The sequence below is a fragment of the Epinephelus fuscoguttatus genome, linkage group LG21, assembly GCF_011397635.1.
Source record: "Epinephelus fuscoguttatus linkage group LG21, E.fuscoguttatus.final_Chr_v1".
Lineage (NCBI taxonomy): Eukaryota > Metazoa > Chordata > Actinopteri > Perciformes > Serranidae > Epinephelus > Epinephelus fuscoguttatus.
The window spans coordinates 29,828,981-29,845,763 of record NC_064772.1 but is presented as its reverse complement, the minus strand read 5'-3'; the positions used below and the strand labels follow the sequence as shown (position 1 = coordinate 29,845,763).

The window sequence follows — 16,783 nt, the reverse complement described above, 5'->3', positions numbered from 1 at the left end:
TATTTCTATTATTGTCATTATATATTATCAGATCTCAAGACTAACTGTAACTTCAAACAGATGATTTTCTGTTGTGATCACTGATTTACAAAGATACATTTAGATTTTTGCTCCTTGTACTGCAGGCACGGCTGCAGCTTTTTAAATGACTTTTACCTGACTGCTGATAAATTCTCAAATTGATCATCATAATATTATACTGAAAAATATTTACAACTAAATAGTGCTAAAATATGTTGATATTTAGATGGAATAAATTATGTCCAACAACAAAAATTGACTCAGGTGGAGGAGGTCTGTATTCTGATATCAACGTAGTCATATATGTGAGACCAAATATAAAAATTATAGGAAAATATGCGTAGTATATTCTGCATGCCTTCACAACTGACATGCATTAAATAAACTGATCACATACTGATCTGTATATTATTCAGTCTAGTTTTCCTAATTTCCCAAGCTTTTAGAAATAAAACTAGCCCATACTTTACCAGTCAGTCCAACTTCTCATTTTCATCAAACCAAAACAATTCAGAATATCGGAACTGCTCTCTTACAAAGGTGCACACAGGTTATATTATATGAAGTATGAACGTGCACTCACGGGTTGAGACAGTCACAGAGCTCGCTGAAGTGTGCACTGCCACGTCCTGCAAAACCACACCCATTCAGATGGAGATTTTAGGGAGTCCCGTCATACCAGGGCAGGTAAGGCTGAAGAAGCAAAAGCCCTGACTGTGCTCTAATGAGTCAGGTTGAGATTTACTTCTGATGAATTCAACTTTGCATTTATAAGAGAACATACAGTTCCTTCATTGATTAGTTACATTGCCCCGCTTTATGCCACTAAAGAGACCACAATCAAGGAGCCAAACACACACTACACAGAACAGTACATCACAGCTGGACAGTACCACTCTGTTAATTTATTGCATTAATAGAAGTTCGCTGCCATCTTGTGGGAGGAAGATGGTTCCACATCAGATTAGATTTGGTTTGCATATAGGCAAAGCTGAACCTGAAACCTGGTTTCCAACGATTAAACCCCAGCACCACTTAGGAGAGTTTATATTCAGTTTATTTCATTTGCCAGCATTTAATTTTGGACACACATTTAATTTCTGTTGAGTGACTCAGTTCATCATCCCGATTCTTTTTTAAGCATCCAGTATGTTTATTCATCTTTCCCAGACACAGTGCATGACTAGACAGGATATGACAGCAGTGTCATCTCATATTTAACTGACCCATCTGAACACTGTTACAGCCCATCCCTTGGATTTAAGACATGGACTATAAGTACCTGATATTTAGGAATGATATAGCATTCAGTCTTTCTGCATGCAGACTGACTGTTTAATGGTGCGGCCAGATGCAAAAACACAGAACAGGCTCAGTGGAAACTGTTGCTCAAAGTACCTCTTCTAATCTAAATTTATGCTGCTCATAAAAAGCTCCCAAAATGTTTTTGCCAATGTCCTCTCATCTCGAGTCCAGTAAGATCTTAAACCGTAAATAAAAAATATAATTATTGCATACGTTTTATTACGTTTACACTGTGGCCCATAAACAGAAGACATAAAAACACTTGTAAGAGCAGTCCAAGACACTGGATGACTAAAAAAATCGCTCGGCTACCATCCCTCTTTCTCTCTCCATATTCTTTCCTCATCAGTGCACCTTTTCAGTCATTTCCACTGCTTTAAAGTCTCAATCATAGTATTACTGGATAACACCTGTTTTATTATTGTATTCTTTTTAATATACACATAATCTCTTTCTTCTTTTCGCCTCACGTCCCTTGCCTTTTTTTTAACAATACATGTGCTGTATCTCTCACATTTGTTTGGATAAAATAATCTCTCTTGGCTCAAGCTCGCTCTCCCTCTGCTGTGTATTTGATCTTCTAGTCTTTCAGAACTCTCTCTGTGTAACCCATGTGCTGCGTTAACAGCAGATGTGGCAACTGTATCACTGTGGAAAAAAAAATACCATTTGCCACGCATCATGTGCTTTGTCAAAAAGCAGCAGGGCACTGGACTCAGCCAGCCCCGTCACACCTCCCCTGCTTTAGGATCCATAAGAGAAATACTTTAGTGCAGTTTGGTCCTGGAGGGTCCTACAAAGGCAGTTTATCAGGGTCAGGTTTTGCTGCAGCGTCCTCTTGCAGTAACACCGCTAGTGGTCTGGGACACCGGCGTCCAGAAGGCTCCATATTATTCATGCCCTTGCTAGAGGTTACCAGCATTTTACTCTTATTCTAAGTACCTTTGGTGTACTTCCTGGCAGGCATCAGGGCTGCTGGGTTACCTTTTGTTGGAGGAACGAACCTGGTGTCTCATCCAACCCGTTGGTGCTGAGGAAAGAAAAACAGATGAAGAGGTAGAGAGACAGATTATGATTGTGTCTTTGCGTGTACTAGTGTTCCAATTTCTCCCCCTGAGTCCATAGCTCAACTTTCATCTTTGACACTCACAGCGTGGTTCACCAGGTTGTCTTGGGTTACTGGCGCTGCTACCAAAGGAAGACTGGAAGTTATGGATGGTCTCTTGAAGGATCTGCCTCTCTCGGCCCTGTTGACAACCAACGATGGTCATTATAAACCAGTTATTTTCATGCAAAGATGATGCTCTTGATATTCTTCCACATATTACGTCACTCTGGTATCCACTTTAAGTTTTTCCCAATTTCCATCCGAGTTCAAAGTAATTCTACCTATCTCTGCTGGCTCACGCTGTTAAGAGTTTATTATGATATACTGTTGGGTTATACTGTGGAAAACTGAAAGTGGAAAAAAATACATAACCTAAGCCCAGAGAGCCCTGGAAACACACCACTGGAAGCAAAGTTTCCGCAGAGATGCAAAATATATGTTCGATCAAATGCACCTTTCCAGCATTGAGCTCTGATATGGCCGCCAAGATCTGTTGTCTGGGTCCGTCCGTTTTAATGCCCAGCTCCTTCAGGTCTCCATCTGTTAGAGTCAAGAACGCCTCCATGTCCACCTGGAAGAAGAGTAAAACTGATCAAAACACTGTATGAAACAGGTGCAATAAATTAAACATGTACCTAGAACTGCATAGTCCATGTAGTCCTCTCAGGTGCTGTGGTTTAGTGATGCATCATGTTGAGAGCTCATGATTCAAAACTTATTGAAACAAAGGTAAAAACGGACTTCATATTTGAAAGAAAAATGTTTTTGAATTCCCCTTTGACATAAAAGATAGAATACCTCTTGCTCCTCAAATATGGGCTGGTATTTCTCCAGGGACAGTTTCTTTAATATACCAGACAGCTCATCTGTAAAAGACAAAAACAACATATAGTATGATCTAAGGAAATGTGATCATACTTTGCACTTCTGCGTCAAATCAATGCCGTACATATGGCGTAGGCTCTGCTTTGACACAGAGACTACGCTGTGACTCACGCCGTAGCCTACACTGTAGCCTGATGTGCACCTTCCCTACCGCCTGTCTATTTTTTTAGGCTGAAACCATTTCCCTCAGTGGAAACAAAGTTTTTATTTACTTTAATTTCACAGATAAGAAACAATAAAGTGTGAAGACGATAAAGCCCCAATAAAAAAAGCATTTTAAGTCTTTAAGTGTAATTTATCCTGGCTTCATATGAGTAGAGGAAATCTCAGTTTGTTGCTAGGCTACGTTATACAATGTAAAATGCCATAGGCTTGTGCTAATAACATTAGCATGTTGTATTCGTGTCCAGCACAAGACAAGTGCTTTGTATGTGAATGCTGCGAGTTACAGTGAAGCCGATTTGTGTACTTGCTGTGGCAACGATTGTGTCATACAAAACAATGATTCAATTAATTCAACATGGTATCACCTTCATCAGTTATAGTTCCACTACTGGAGCCACCGCTGCTCTTGGAGCGTGGATGGGAAGAGGCTGAGGACAGTGAGTCTCCCGGCCCAGTGGGAGGTTTTGGCGTCGGGGAAGGAGACGGAGTCAGAGTGGGCGACGTGCTCTTGGAGGTGGAGGAATTCCCCGACTGAGGTCTCTTCTTCAGCTCCATCTTCTACAAAGGAATGTGTGGAGAGTAGCACCAGTTAACTGACATGACAGGAGGCACATCCTTAAGTTTGGCTTTTTTTACAAACTAATGTGACAGGTGGGAAGATGAAACACAGACCCTTCTGGAGTGAATGTCGGAAGCCACCAAGCTCGGGTGGGAGTGGATGTCAGGAAGGCTGATATCAGGCAGCGGCAGGCTGGGTGCTGAGGGTGGCAGTGAGGGTTGGCTCTGTGTCTGGCTGTGCTGTTTGTCTGGAGCCTGAGCCTTCACATCTATCAGGCCTGCTGCTCGCTTCCTTTGGGCCGCTATCTGGGAGAGAACGCTGTCTGCACTGCCCCCTGGTGGAAAAAAGAGGAGGGAGTTTATAATCCTGTTGCTAATTCTGACATTGTGTCAGAGTATGTCTGTGTTTATGCGAACCTGAGCGGTTGTGAGAGTCCCGGTTGATCCCTGCCACTCCATTGGAGCCTCCTGAGGAGTGGGGGGAGTGGTAGTGACCAGAGTTTGAAGGAGAGGAGGAGGAGGGCCCCTTGGGGATGCTGGGAAACTTTATGGACCTGCTAACCACACGACTGATAGATGTCTAATAAAAGGAGAGCAAAGGGTGTATAAATACTGGCAGATGGCACCCACCCTTAAACAAAAATTTCTCACTCACAAACACTCACAATATCTGAGTTTCCACTACTGTTCAGTTTCCTCTGGGGTGGCATGGGCAGGCGGGGCACTTCGCTCTTTCCCTCCCTAAGGAGCCGTGAACGGTCTGAGTTCCACGGTTCGAAGTTGGACGGAGGCAGGAAGGGAGGGATCACTGCTTTGAGCTTGTCATTGGGCAATCGGGTCAAAGGCGCACCACTTCTGAGCTGGAGGAGATGGACAACATATAATTACAACACTCATACTAATAACAAAAATCTTATTTATACAAGGTTTCTTAAACTGTTACAAAGTGCAAACCCCAAACCTTTAATAAATTATAACATATGTACACAAATATAAAAGATTATTACACAAACATAAATACGCAAGCACGTTAACTTTCTAACATTCCTTTCCAAAGGAAATTTATCCTAAACACAATACTGCCTGAGCTTGAAGAAATGTACAATGAAGGATCAAATCAAACACTCCTACCATTGTGGTGATAAGAAAGTCCTCCTTTTCTGAGGATGTCCTGCAAAGACCTGCAAAAGAAAAAAATAAGTCACATTTACACATTCCTCCTGATGACATACAACTGCTGTATGACATCTAACTAGAATGGAAGGAATCTCTGTCTGTCTGTATGGACTGCTTTCGCACAGGAGGCCAAGCAATCGGCCTGTTACAAACAGATTTTAAACGGGATTCAAGGATCAACATGTATATAATGCAGCGTTAGGCTCAGAACACAAGCGTTTGAACAATATTAACAATCAAAAGCAGCAGCTTCCCCTGGAGCCACAAAAACTTTTCCTCACACATGCAGTATCACTCCCCAAAACCTGCAAACCTACTTTGATGTGTTAAATCAGTGGAGCTCCCTTTAAGCTAAACATCTGTTGTGCTACCGACTACAGTAAGTGTGCTCTAAAAATGAAGAGGAGTAATTCATGAAATCAATGTGTCCCACCAGCATCTTTGCTCTTGACTGCCCAGGCAGTGCTGACGTCGTTCCCTCCCAGGGCAGGAGTTGGTGCCAGTGGCCCATTAGATACAGCGGCAGGCTTCCTATTCGCCTTCATTGTGGCGTCCAGTGAAGTTTCAGCATCGTCTGGAAATGGAGCCAGGCGGTTGGATGAAAGGCCGTGCCTCAGGGTGTGAGTCAACTTAAGTCGACGGAAACGATTGGACATCCGACTCCACCAGGACTGGAAAAGTGTGTTAAACATGCGAGCGTCATGGAGTAGAGTAATGGTGGTGGCTTATTTGTTTTCCCTTAAAATGTTTACATCATTCAGCCCATATTATTGCATTCTAATGATGTATATAAATAACTGACCAGCGCAATATGGTTCGGCTTTTTATTCATACTTACAGCATGTCTTGATATATCATTTAACAGAGTATTACAGTAACAGGACTTCTCCTTTACCTTCAGGCCTCCCTTGTCATCAGGAGGCACGGGGACGTTGTTGAGAGACTGTCGGCTCTTGGAGCGAGTCATTGAGGCTCTGCCACGGTGTTTGGACTTGTCCTTATCTACTTGCATACACACTGATGCTAACAGACGCACCAACTCAGTGTCTGTGAAAATCAGAGTAGACACAGAGAAACTAAATAAGGATTCACTGAGTAAGAGAATGAACAAACATTGTGTAAACGTCCTAGCATGGACTGCGTCAACTGCCACTGTCCATCTGCTGTTAAGGCATAAATGGCTGCGTAGTCATAACTTGATTAGAATATGAATCCAGCTTTCCCGCTGTCTTCTTTGAAGAATTATAATGTCAGCAGACATCTTTTAAAACATTGAACAAACGCTGTAGCACAAATTGGTTGTACAAAACAATTTGCTCATGTTTTTCAGTTGTCATACTGAAAACTGCGATGTGACAATTCAAGGTCACGTTATCTTATTCTAATTTTCTTGTACAACAGCTGAGGGCAGGGGGTGTGGGTGGGAGATAGTGAGCGAGATGTCTTCTTTATCTGTGAATTTGTAGTGTATGTTTGTTATGTAATGTAGTTTTATCGCTACATCTCAAGGGTCTATCCTTTCAATAAATGAAAATTCCAACAAATTGAAGATATCTTTTTTATCTTACAGTTCAGTAAGAAGGAACTGTTTGTTTTGTTGAGCACACTTTTCTAAAGGGCTATAAAAGAGAGTGATGATAGTGGGAGTACCTGGGTCGTTCAGCAACATCACCAAATCAAAGGCTGTGTATCCATTCTTAGCTCGCAGGTTGACGTCAGCCCCTTGACTCAACAGGTACTTGACAATGTCTTTATTACTACAAGAAGGAGGAGAAAGACAGGGAACAAAAGAAAGAGGACTGATGACCATGTCAGCACTTAGTTAACCCTTTTCCGCCAACATGAAACTGGTTCTGCTGCGGTTCCTGTAAATAACTTTGAAATGCTCAGTGCAGTGTTTTGTGGGTAAAAACAAACAACAAAGGTCCACAGGTAATTAATGTAATTTGCGATTTTGATACTTCTCCTGTTTGTTTCTGTTGTGCAGGGTAACACCCTTTAGCTGATCACAAATTCTTTATTACAGTGGTTCCATGCAAGACAGGTGGACACGTGGCTGGTGTGCTAGATCATTGGTTCCCAACTTGTGAGTCAAGGTCCATTCTGAGTGGACTGCAAGTGACTGGCAAACGTGTCAAGATTGTAAAAAACACACTTTATATTTAAGAACAGTGAATTTTCGGCACAGAGCTTTTATTCTGAAGTGCCATTTCCTGCTGTGGTTTGAGTGACCAACTGACAGCTACTCAACGGAGACAGCAACTAGCTCGACAGTATGGTCAAAGACAAGTATGACGCTGAATGTATTAAACTGTGTGGACCATTAACTAATGACTAAGGAGAAATCTGTACCCTGCAGCTGGACCAGTTGGGAACCACTGTGCTAGACAGCACCACAATCTCTGAATCCTGAAAAGAACCGGTTCAAGAACCAGAGCTAATTTGGTGGAAAGAGGGAGTAACAGTGTATGTGCCTTACATTATGAAATGACTTTGTATCCCCACCTAAGTTTACCATAATGAACCAGCAGCTTCTTCTTACCCATGATAGGTGGCCTGCATTAAAGCGGTCCACCCATGGACACCATCTTGTTTGTCTATGTCGGCATTCTTCTCCACCATCAGCTGCACCACTTCTAACTGACCGCTCACTGCTGCCATCATGAGAGGTGATGCTCCCTCCTGATTAGATGAATTCACCTGAGTAGGATCTTCCTCCAAGATCTCTTTGACGAGCTGGGAATTTCCTGGGTGAACATACAAACATAGATGTAGACATATAATAGACAATTGTTAAATTCAAACACCTGTTAATCTTGTGACCCAAACACAGTTTACTTGTAGTTTTGTTACAACACATCTTTAAGTATTCAATTTAACTCACCCAGCTTGAGGGCACTGAACACATCTGGTCTTCTTCTCTCGTCGTCTGTGAGGAAAAAAGCAAGACTGAGAACAGAAGAGAGTTCTGATACGCTCTGAAACAACAGTCCAACTTGGCCGGACTCCACATAGCTCAACATCATCTGTTAGTGTGTGGTGGTGGTGGTGGTGGTGGGTGGGCGGGGGGGGTATATAAATAAATACTAATCATTGCAGAGTTCACCACTCACACAAATAAAAATGTACTTAAATACAGAAAAAGAAATAAGTAACAAGTCAAACTAGACATCCATAAGAAGTATTTACGGACTGTGACTGTGATCTGAATAGGTTATGTGTCAAACAATAAAACCACCAGTGAGCTCTGATCAAGGGTCTAGGTTTGGTTTCGGAAGCGGAGGGGACACAATGAAGTAAGAAAACATACTTTAACTGTATTTTTTCACATCTAGCAAATATCTAAGTTTGATATAATGAGGTAGGTAGGTTATTTTGTATTTGCATATTTTGCCTACCACAGTACAAAGAGCTCTGAGTAGTGTCTGCCTTTATTCCCATCAGGTATGGCTGTGCAGGAAAACTGGGCTAAAACCTGAACTACTGGTCAGAGAGGCGCTAATAAACATCAAAGAGTCTGAGAGCTGCCACTGTCGTTTTCGCTCTCACATCAGTGTTAATGGCAGTGCAAGACAGCAACACAAACAGATACAGAAATAGGTTGTCATTTCTGCCAGCAGGGTAAAGACAGATTAGCACTGCTTTTAAAACTATTAAAAAAAAAAAAAAAAAAAAAAATTTAAGAAGCTGATTCTTCACTGCAACAAAACTTAACAAGAATTTAACACATTCCCACACCAGAAGTTAATTAAATATGTTCTTGGGGGAGAAACTGATGATTAAAAAGCAGCTTAGCATGTCAGACCAGATTATTCCCATTACAAATGATTGTTAAACCATATTTTATGTTATCATTTATATATTATTTCATCCTTGGACTTATTAAGAAGTTGTTTCTGTAGAGTGTGCTTTGGCAGTACTGTACTTCATCATTATGAATTTGAAACAGAGAAAGGGGTCTTACCTGTCTGGGGTCGGACGGTGGTGATGGAGTCCAGATAGGCCTTGATGTCTCTCTGTTTGAGCTGCATGGCTAGTTCAAAGGCCGTCTTGGACAGGACATTGACTCGGTCTGGGTCAGCTCCACGCTCCACCAGCTGCTGAGCCACAGCCACCTTCAAAACACACAAACTTAATTCGTCGGCTGCCCCGGTAACTTAAAACAATAGTCTGTTTTTCTACCAGTTATAGCTCTGTATGTATTTGTGCTGCAACGTTGTTTAAAATAAACTCACATGTGTCAAGGTGTGAATACTTTTAAAGTGGCACATTATAAAATACCATACCCAAATTAAACAAACAGCATCCACAGTGTGTTAGCTGTCCGTGTTGCTTATCTATCTAACCACCCATCCATCCATTGAACCCACCTTCCCACTGAGGGTGGCCACCATCAGTGGTCCCCAGCCAGTGGTCTTCTGGGAAAAGTTGACATCAGAGCCCCATTCTAGCAGCAGGCGCACCGTGGCCTCATGGCCATGCTGAGATGCCACCATCAGGGCTATGATATCCATGAATTCTCTCCCGCCGCCTCCTCCAGGACAACCTTCACCTCCAAAACCAGCCGCACTGTGGAAAAAGAGGGAGCCACACCAGTTTCCCAGACAAGGATTAAGGACAGTCAAAGACTAAAGATGTTATTCAAAGAAAATCCAGATTGAGTTTTGTTTTATTCTAGTAGGCTTAACGCCTGTCTAAAAAAGAGCCCAAACCTGCAGCTGTTGTTGTTGTTGCCGTTTGAGACTGACTCTGCAGCAAGAGCCAGATGATCATAATCATCAACATAGGCCCCACTCTCCAGGAGTAGCTTGACTACATGAGTGTGTCCCCCACGGGCTGCCATAGTCAGAACACTTGCACCCAGTCTGTTCCGTCCATTAATCTCTGCCCCATTCTCCAACAGGATGTGAGCAACAGTCAGGTGACCAAACCTGGAGGGGAAATTAGAGACATAAAGAATGATATAGAACGTAGGACTTATGGGATTTATTTTTTCCCCAGTTTAACAGCTCATTCAACGTGTTACGAATACATTAGAGTACTCTTAACAAAGCTGGACCAGCTCTGGGGGGGGGCAACCAGCCCCAGACTCGTGACCTGCCTTGCCAGAAATGCTGTTGATCACTTTGGAAGCAAAGACATGATGTTTGAATTACAATCAGTGTTAGTAGGGTTTTTTTTTTAGAATTATAAGTAGATACAACTTGTGAAATCCAAGTCAAAAGTAAAGGCCCTCTTGTTCTCCCTCTAGTTCATCTCAGTCCCAGGTTCTTTACTATATGGCATGCCCTGCTTGTGCACTTAGTAGTAGTAGTAGTAGTAGTAGTAGTGGTAGTGAAAACCAATGCCAATTTGACATTAGATACAAAGACACTAAAATGTTGAAGTTGCACTCCAGTAATAATGTCTCAAAAGCCATTTGTCAAACTTACAAACATACTTTTGCTTTAAAAAGCAAAATATACTGTATATACGTTTGTAATAGTATCACGATGTCCACTGTCAGTGTGTTATGGTAGAAAATGGTGGTGGGGAAACCAGAAAATCCAACTTTTATTTTTCACTAAAATTTGTGTAACTATTGGACGAATTGAAGAGAGGCTCTTGACAATTCCTACACTGTGATATGAAGTACTTCACCATCACCGTCATGAACTGACAAATAAATCACCAGATGTTATCATGGAGTTTGGTGTGTCCCTCTCTTGGTGCATTAGAACACCGTGCAATGAGCTCCAGCCCGCAGCCCCACCTAGCAGCCTGCATCAGCGGGGTCCAGCCGTAGTTGTTGCGGCTATCCACCGAGGCCCCCTTTCGTAACAAAAACCGGACCAGGTTCTCATGACCGCTGGCCGACGCAAACTGCAGGGCGGTGTTCCCCTCCTCGTCCGTACAGTCCACCGGTACCAGAGACAACATGTCCGCGGTACTACACTCCGACCCCGCTTCTGAGCGCAGCCTGCTGTGCCGCCCGGACTCTTTCGGGGCTCCGGGCTCCAGGATCCCCCGGGCGGTTTCATAGTCCCCCTCGTCGCAGGCACGGAAAAGCAGAAGCGAATTAGCGGGGACACCGAAATTCATCTCCTCATTTACTCCGTCTCCATTCAGCTCCAGATAGTTTCATCGACAGTAACGGTACAACTTTTCCTCTGTCACTTGGCGGCGGCCTGTGATTGGAAATCATGACGCACAGCAAAATAAAGTTTAGTCTCTTAGTCAACAACTACTCTTCTTCTTCCCAGACACTACACCCAGAGAGTTATCTTTTACCATCATTACACTTTCGTAATATCTTTACGGGTTTCGACAAAACAACTTTCTGGCAACCAGCCGGCACTGCCCCGGTTCCGTTACTTGTTTAGAAACTTCACCAGCATCAAGACATCTACAACACAACACCTGACATCCGCTTTTATCTTTCAAAATAAAAGCCTAATTATCTATGCTGAAATTATCGGTTATTCGCTCAACAGCTAATCAGACCTATCGGATGATGGGAGTACTTATTTACTGCTTTTATATTTTTCCAGTCCGTATTTCGAATATTAATCCTAATTATTGTTGCGTTTCATATGTGTATTAACAATTATGTTATCGTACTTGTTTTATTTTGAAAATAATTATCGGATGTAGCAGTATCTTGCTGTATTTCTTTTAACACCACACTGCTGGCTGGAGGGGGTAGTTGTCAAGTATTGAGTGACGCTTTACTGTCCTCTGGTGGTCACATTGAGGAACTACATATCTGAATTCTTCATCTCTATCAAAATTGATTAAATTAAATTAATACTATATTGCTTCTCTTACAATTGTCAAATGTGCTGCTAATGTTTGCAAACTCGTTATACTTTTATATATAATTCTATACTTATACATTATTTTGTAATTATATTAGTTAGACCTTAATGTTGACTATGTTTTATCGCTTACATTCGGGTACTCTTGAAATATCATTACGTGTCTTTTTAATATTATGCACCATTTGAGGATGACACATTTGCACTTTCGTTATGCTTGCATAAAGACAATAAAGTTCTTGAATCTGGTATTAAAAATCATGCTTGCACGTTATAAGTGTCATATATGAAATTATCTAATGATATGAAACTCTATACCATCTTGTTTAATCAGCGCTTTTTTTGTTTTGTTCTGTTTTATTTTTCCGTAATAGTATAGCACATGGTATGACAAAGCAGTGTTAATTCAGCAATGAGAATCACTGTTTTTTTTTTTAGTAGAAACATAATAATAGTAATATTTAAACAAAGTTTAATTGAGACACAGATTTAAAAAAGAGTGCCACTTATTATAGAACTTATCTGCTTTAACTCTGGTTGAACATTGAACCTTCTCTAGCGTTAGAAAGGACATGATGTCACTAAACCATAGAGTGCTGGTGGCAGCTTCAGAAGACTTCCAATGAGGATTGTTTCATTAATTTGAATGCATTTCAACAGTAAATGCAACATTATCTATTTTATTTGTTTAATTGCTGTTGTCGGATGTCTTAGGGTCGTAATTTGTGTGTGGCCATTTTTGATTTAATTTAATTTAATTTTATTTTATTTTATTTTTGTCTATGGTCTGCCATTGCACCAGTGGAGTGAAGTGGCAACTACGCTACAGCTCCACTTTTTCCATTGGCCAGCAGAAATACAATATTCATTTATATTTGCTATAATTTCTTTCAAAGAAAAGATATTTAAGTGTGTCAGTATAAAATTCTGGTGAAGAGTGGCAGTTCCAAAGAGATGAGCCTGCCCCTCAGTGGTCGCAGTTAACAACTACAACGCTGCATTAAATCCAACAGTCCAGCCACTAGATGCCGCTGTTGGTTATAAGTTATCTTAAAACACCCACGAAGAAGAACAGAAACCCGGATGAACAGTACATATTCAGGAAACGGCCCTCTGCTCACCCTTTTCCTCAGGAGCTAACCACGTTGGTGGCACCCGTTCCTGGCTCACCGCTGTTCGCTTGAATTTCTTCCGAATAAGTCGGTCAGGAATAATCAAAATGGTATGTGTTGTGTAAACACAACTCTTTTTTCTCATTTGCGAAATCCATTTTGTAGTTATTTTGTAATTTCATAGCTTAAGCTGGACACCGAAATTATTCGGAGTCCGTAGGCTAATGTTAGCTCCGACTGCTTATGTCGCTATACTTGCATGTCCCGCCAAGAATCGTTCACAAAATGGACTCTTTAATAATAATGAATGTATACATGAAGTAATAAGCCCATCAGTACACGAAATACCACATTCCCCAACTCGTTATGATAAACTTTATTAATCGGCATACTTACAAGTGAAACAGCAGCATTTGTTTGCTCTTGTTCCTACGAACTTGTCTTGCATAAAGTCCCCTAACGTGAGTTATTTGTAGAAGTTCAGACGGACGCGAATTTTGAATGACTTTGGAAGTTTATGGAATGTCAGGATAATTTCCTCTCAGACAGTAGTTGTCGTAATTTGCTATATTTTGAAGACGAGCACCGGGACAACGATCGTCAGTTGTCCAACATTAGCTGACGTTAGCCAGCTTACGCGCCATTTATTTGACTTCTTTGATAAATTAAGTGGAGAAATTAACTTGGGAATATATCCATATATAAATGTAGACAGTGTTAGATATGCTGAAGCACTTATTTTTGATAGAGCGTAGTTTGTCAATATTAGGCGCCCCACGTGCTAGTTAGCTGGTGCTGCGTTTACGCGCTGCATGTAAATATCCACTATCAGTGTGTGTTTTAAAGCCCTAAACTATTTGGGGGGAAAACCTATCTTCAGTTTTCAAATCTGAACGATTGGCACCAATTCCCAAAATTTAATAGTCATTGTGGTTTTACCTCTCTAAATTTCAGATAATGTTCAGTAACTGAATCTTATATGTCCAGTTTTTTTTAATGAAACTGTACATAGATGTAGGTGATGTAGGCCAATACAAAAGACAGTACTTACGCCACCAACTCTGCTGGACCCACCAATATGTCGTCCTTGCAAACGTCTGCTGCAGTCCCATGTTATCTAAAATCCTATGAACATTATCAGTGTCAGATTTAGTGCTTCTATAACTTTTGTCTCTACACATGCAGGCTTTCAAGGACACTGGCAAGGCACCCGTTGAGACTGAGGTCGCCATTCACCGCATCCGCATCACCCTCACCAGCCGCAATGTCAAATCTCTGGAGAAAGGTAACTAAACTCACAACAGGCCATGTATGGAGTGGAACATTGACTTGAGCTATGAGGATACAAATTCCATCTGACAAACAGTGAAGACTGGAAATACGCTATTCTGAGCCATGGCTTTAAAAGTATTATGAAGTGATTGCCTGTTGCTTTTGTTTTTAAAGATTTGTTTTTTATCATCCTCAGTCTGCGCAGACTTGATCCGTGGGGCTAAGGAGAAGAACCTGAAGGTGAAGGGACCTGTCCGCATGCCTACCAAGGTACTGAAGTACATGACGGCATTTTTTTTCCCTTTACCCCATTGGTATAAGACATGGATTTACTGTTGTAATGTACATTGGTGAGTGTCATCTGCCATGTGTTGGTGTCTGAGGATAGGGACAGACGGGCACTCATTATGCACGCCAATTTTAATATTTAAGTGGACTTTACTGACATTTTTCTTACTCAAACAAAACCAAAAAATCTAATTCTGGTGTGTTCAAAGACTTTTGAACAAAGCCAGCGTGGACATTCACAAAATGTTTAACACAGATTAAACTTAGTATGACTTATTTTATGTGTCTGCCATGTTTCTTACAAATGATTAACCTAACTTTTGTACCTGCTTCTCCCTCCATTTGTTCTACCAACTTAAATTCGATGCTATTTATAAATGGCAACAAATCAGATGTAGCAATCAGGCTTTGTTAGTATAACAAAAGTCAAAAGATTTATTTAAAGTAAAGTCAAAGCATATGCACACTTCTCTCCTTGTAAAACCTCAATTTCTTTTCAGAGCTTTGCCAGGCTGTATAGGAGTCACTAAACAGTCACTTCAGTCACTGAAATTTCTCTGCACTGCACTGTGTTCTGTAAAATGGTAACATGTCACCTTTCTGATGCAAGTCATAAATGCTGATCAAAGTTATCAAGCTAGAATGGTGGTGTGAATTTCAACATTTCTGACAGTGTGGCAGTGTTTTTATTGACCTTTCTCAAAGTTAAAGAAAGGAGAACTGTGACCTGTGAGTACAAAGCCGAACAGACACGCTTGAATTTGGCTCTTCATTCAGGCTATAATAGAAGTGAATGTGAGAATGAGCAAATACTACACCCTAACTTCTATACTGCACAGGGATGGTATGAATACAGTGAATTTAGAACTCCTACTTTTTTAGATGTGGTATTCTGGATTCTTATTATTTCAGTCAAGCTAAAATCATCTTTCTGCCCCCTCCAGACTCTGCGCATCACCACCAGAAAGACCCCCTGTGGTGAAGGATCCAAAACCTGGGATCGCTTCCAGATGAGGATCCACAAGCGTCTAATTGATCTGCACAGCCCATCTGAAATCGTCAAGCAGATCACCTCCATCAGCATCGAACCAGGTGTTGAGGTTGAAGTTACCATCGCAGACGCATAAACAGTGCAGATGATTCAATAAAGAAATGAATAAGGAAACTGATGTGGTGTTATTGGATGGGCTCTGAATGTCTGAAGCACAGAACATTTTTACACTGTAAAGGGAGTCGAGGAAATATCTTTTACAAATGACATACTAAAGTATGGGTTTTAATGAAGTGACAAAGATGCTACTGATCCAAACATCTTTTTCAATCACCGTTCAACATGACCCCTTGATAATTAAGCCTATAGAAAGATGAAAAGGCGTTTTCTGGGCAAAGTTAGTTCACCCAGTATTTGAGAATATATCCTGGCTGTAAGATTCATAACTAACATGTTCAACTTATGATAAATGGATAAGCAAATGCTAGTTAAGTCGGTGACTTAGTTCATTGATTTATACCAGAGACAAGTCCTTTTACTGGGAACAGCTTAATACTTGGATCTACAGTACTATTTCCAGACAGTCACAAAGTAGAGATGTTAGTGGACATCTGACAAACACAATCTCTATAGTCTTTGAATGCAGACTGCGGAGCTAAGGAAAAGTACATTACAAAAGTACATTTGTATAACGCTTTTAGAGTCTTCAGACCACTCAAAGCGCTTTTTACATTACGAGTCACATTCATACACTGATGGCTGAGGCTACTAAACAAGGTGCCACCTGCTACTCCAATGGGAGCAATCGGGTTCAGCATCTTGCTAAAGGATACTTCGACATGCAGACTGGATGAGCTGGGATTCAAACTGCTATTATTCCGATCAGTGAATGACCTGCACTACCTCCTGAGCCACAGCCGCCTGACTAGACTATTCTGAAGCTTTTCCAAAACCAGTTTACGTTTGTCTCTGTAAAATAAGTGCCCCAAACACAGCCTTACTTGCACACTTTGCTCTAACCCAAGAGGAAAGGACACATTTAATTTTGTTTGCATTTCTGTCACTCTTAATCAAACACACTGAATTAACTGACATTAAAAAGTCA

General features: G+C 41.2%; 2 protein-coding genes and 1 non-coding gene across 3 annotated transcripts; 2 read left to right on the top strand and 1 right to left on the bottom strand.

Annotated features, from left to right (window-relative positions):
- Positions 1–1,060: 1,060 nt before the first annotated feature.
- Positions 1,061–11,594, bottom strand: LOC125881929 (ankyrin repeat and SAM domain-containing protein 6-like). Its single transcript, XM_049565392.1, is given in 19 exon segments — positions 1,061–2,356; positions 2,477–2,573; positions 2,889–3,005; positions 3,233–3,300; positions 3,850–4,042; positions 4,157–4,377; positions 4,460–4,622; positions 4,708–4,902; positions 5,174–5,223; positions 5,652–5,889; positions 6,114–6,265; positions 6,869–6,975; positions 7,761–7,965; positions 8,103–8,147; positions 9,183–9,333; positions 9,589–9,787; positions 9,931–10,149; positions 10,971–11,318; positions 11,320–11,594. Coding segments are annotated over 19 exon segments (2,901 nt in total). The 5' UTR covers positions 11,403–11,594; the 3' UTR covers positions 1,061–2,306.
- Positions 11,595–13,078: 1,484 nt separating this feature from the next.
- On the top strand, positions 13,079–15,852 carry rps20 (ribosomal protein S20). Its single transcript, XM_049565726.1, has 4 exons — positions 13,079–13,237; positions 14,313–14,412; positions 14,596–14,669; positions 15,632–15,852. Exons 1-4 carry the CDS (start codon positions 13,235–13,237, stop codon positions 15,812–15,814), a joined length of 360 nt encoding a protein of 119 aa, XP_049421683.1. The 5' UTR covers positions 13,079–13,234; the 3' UTR covers positions 15,815–15,852.
- LOC125882310 (small nucleolar RNA U54) lies at positions 14,458–14,526 on the top strand. Its single transcript, XR_007448327.1, has one exon. It is a non-coding gene; the product is annotated as a small nucleolar RNA U54 (small nucleolar RNA).
- Positions 15,853–16,783: the final 931 nt, after the last annotated feature.

What these genes read in the sequence shown, in the direction of transcription:
- rps20 (XM_049565726.1), top strand. An exon ending in TGTCAAATCTCTGGAGAAAG is followed by an intron (nt 14,413 to 14,595) that starts GTAACTAAACTC and finishes TATCATCCTCAG; the next exon opens with TCTGCGCAGACTTGATCCGT. An exon ending in CTGTCCGCATGCCTACCAAG is followed by an intron (nt 14,670 to 15,631) that starts GTACTGAAGTAC and finishes TGCCCCCTCCAG; the next exon opens with ACTCTGCGCATCACCACCAG.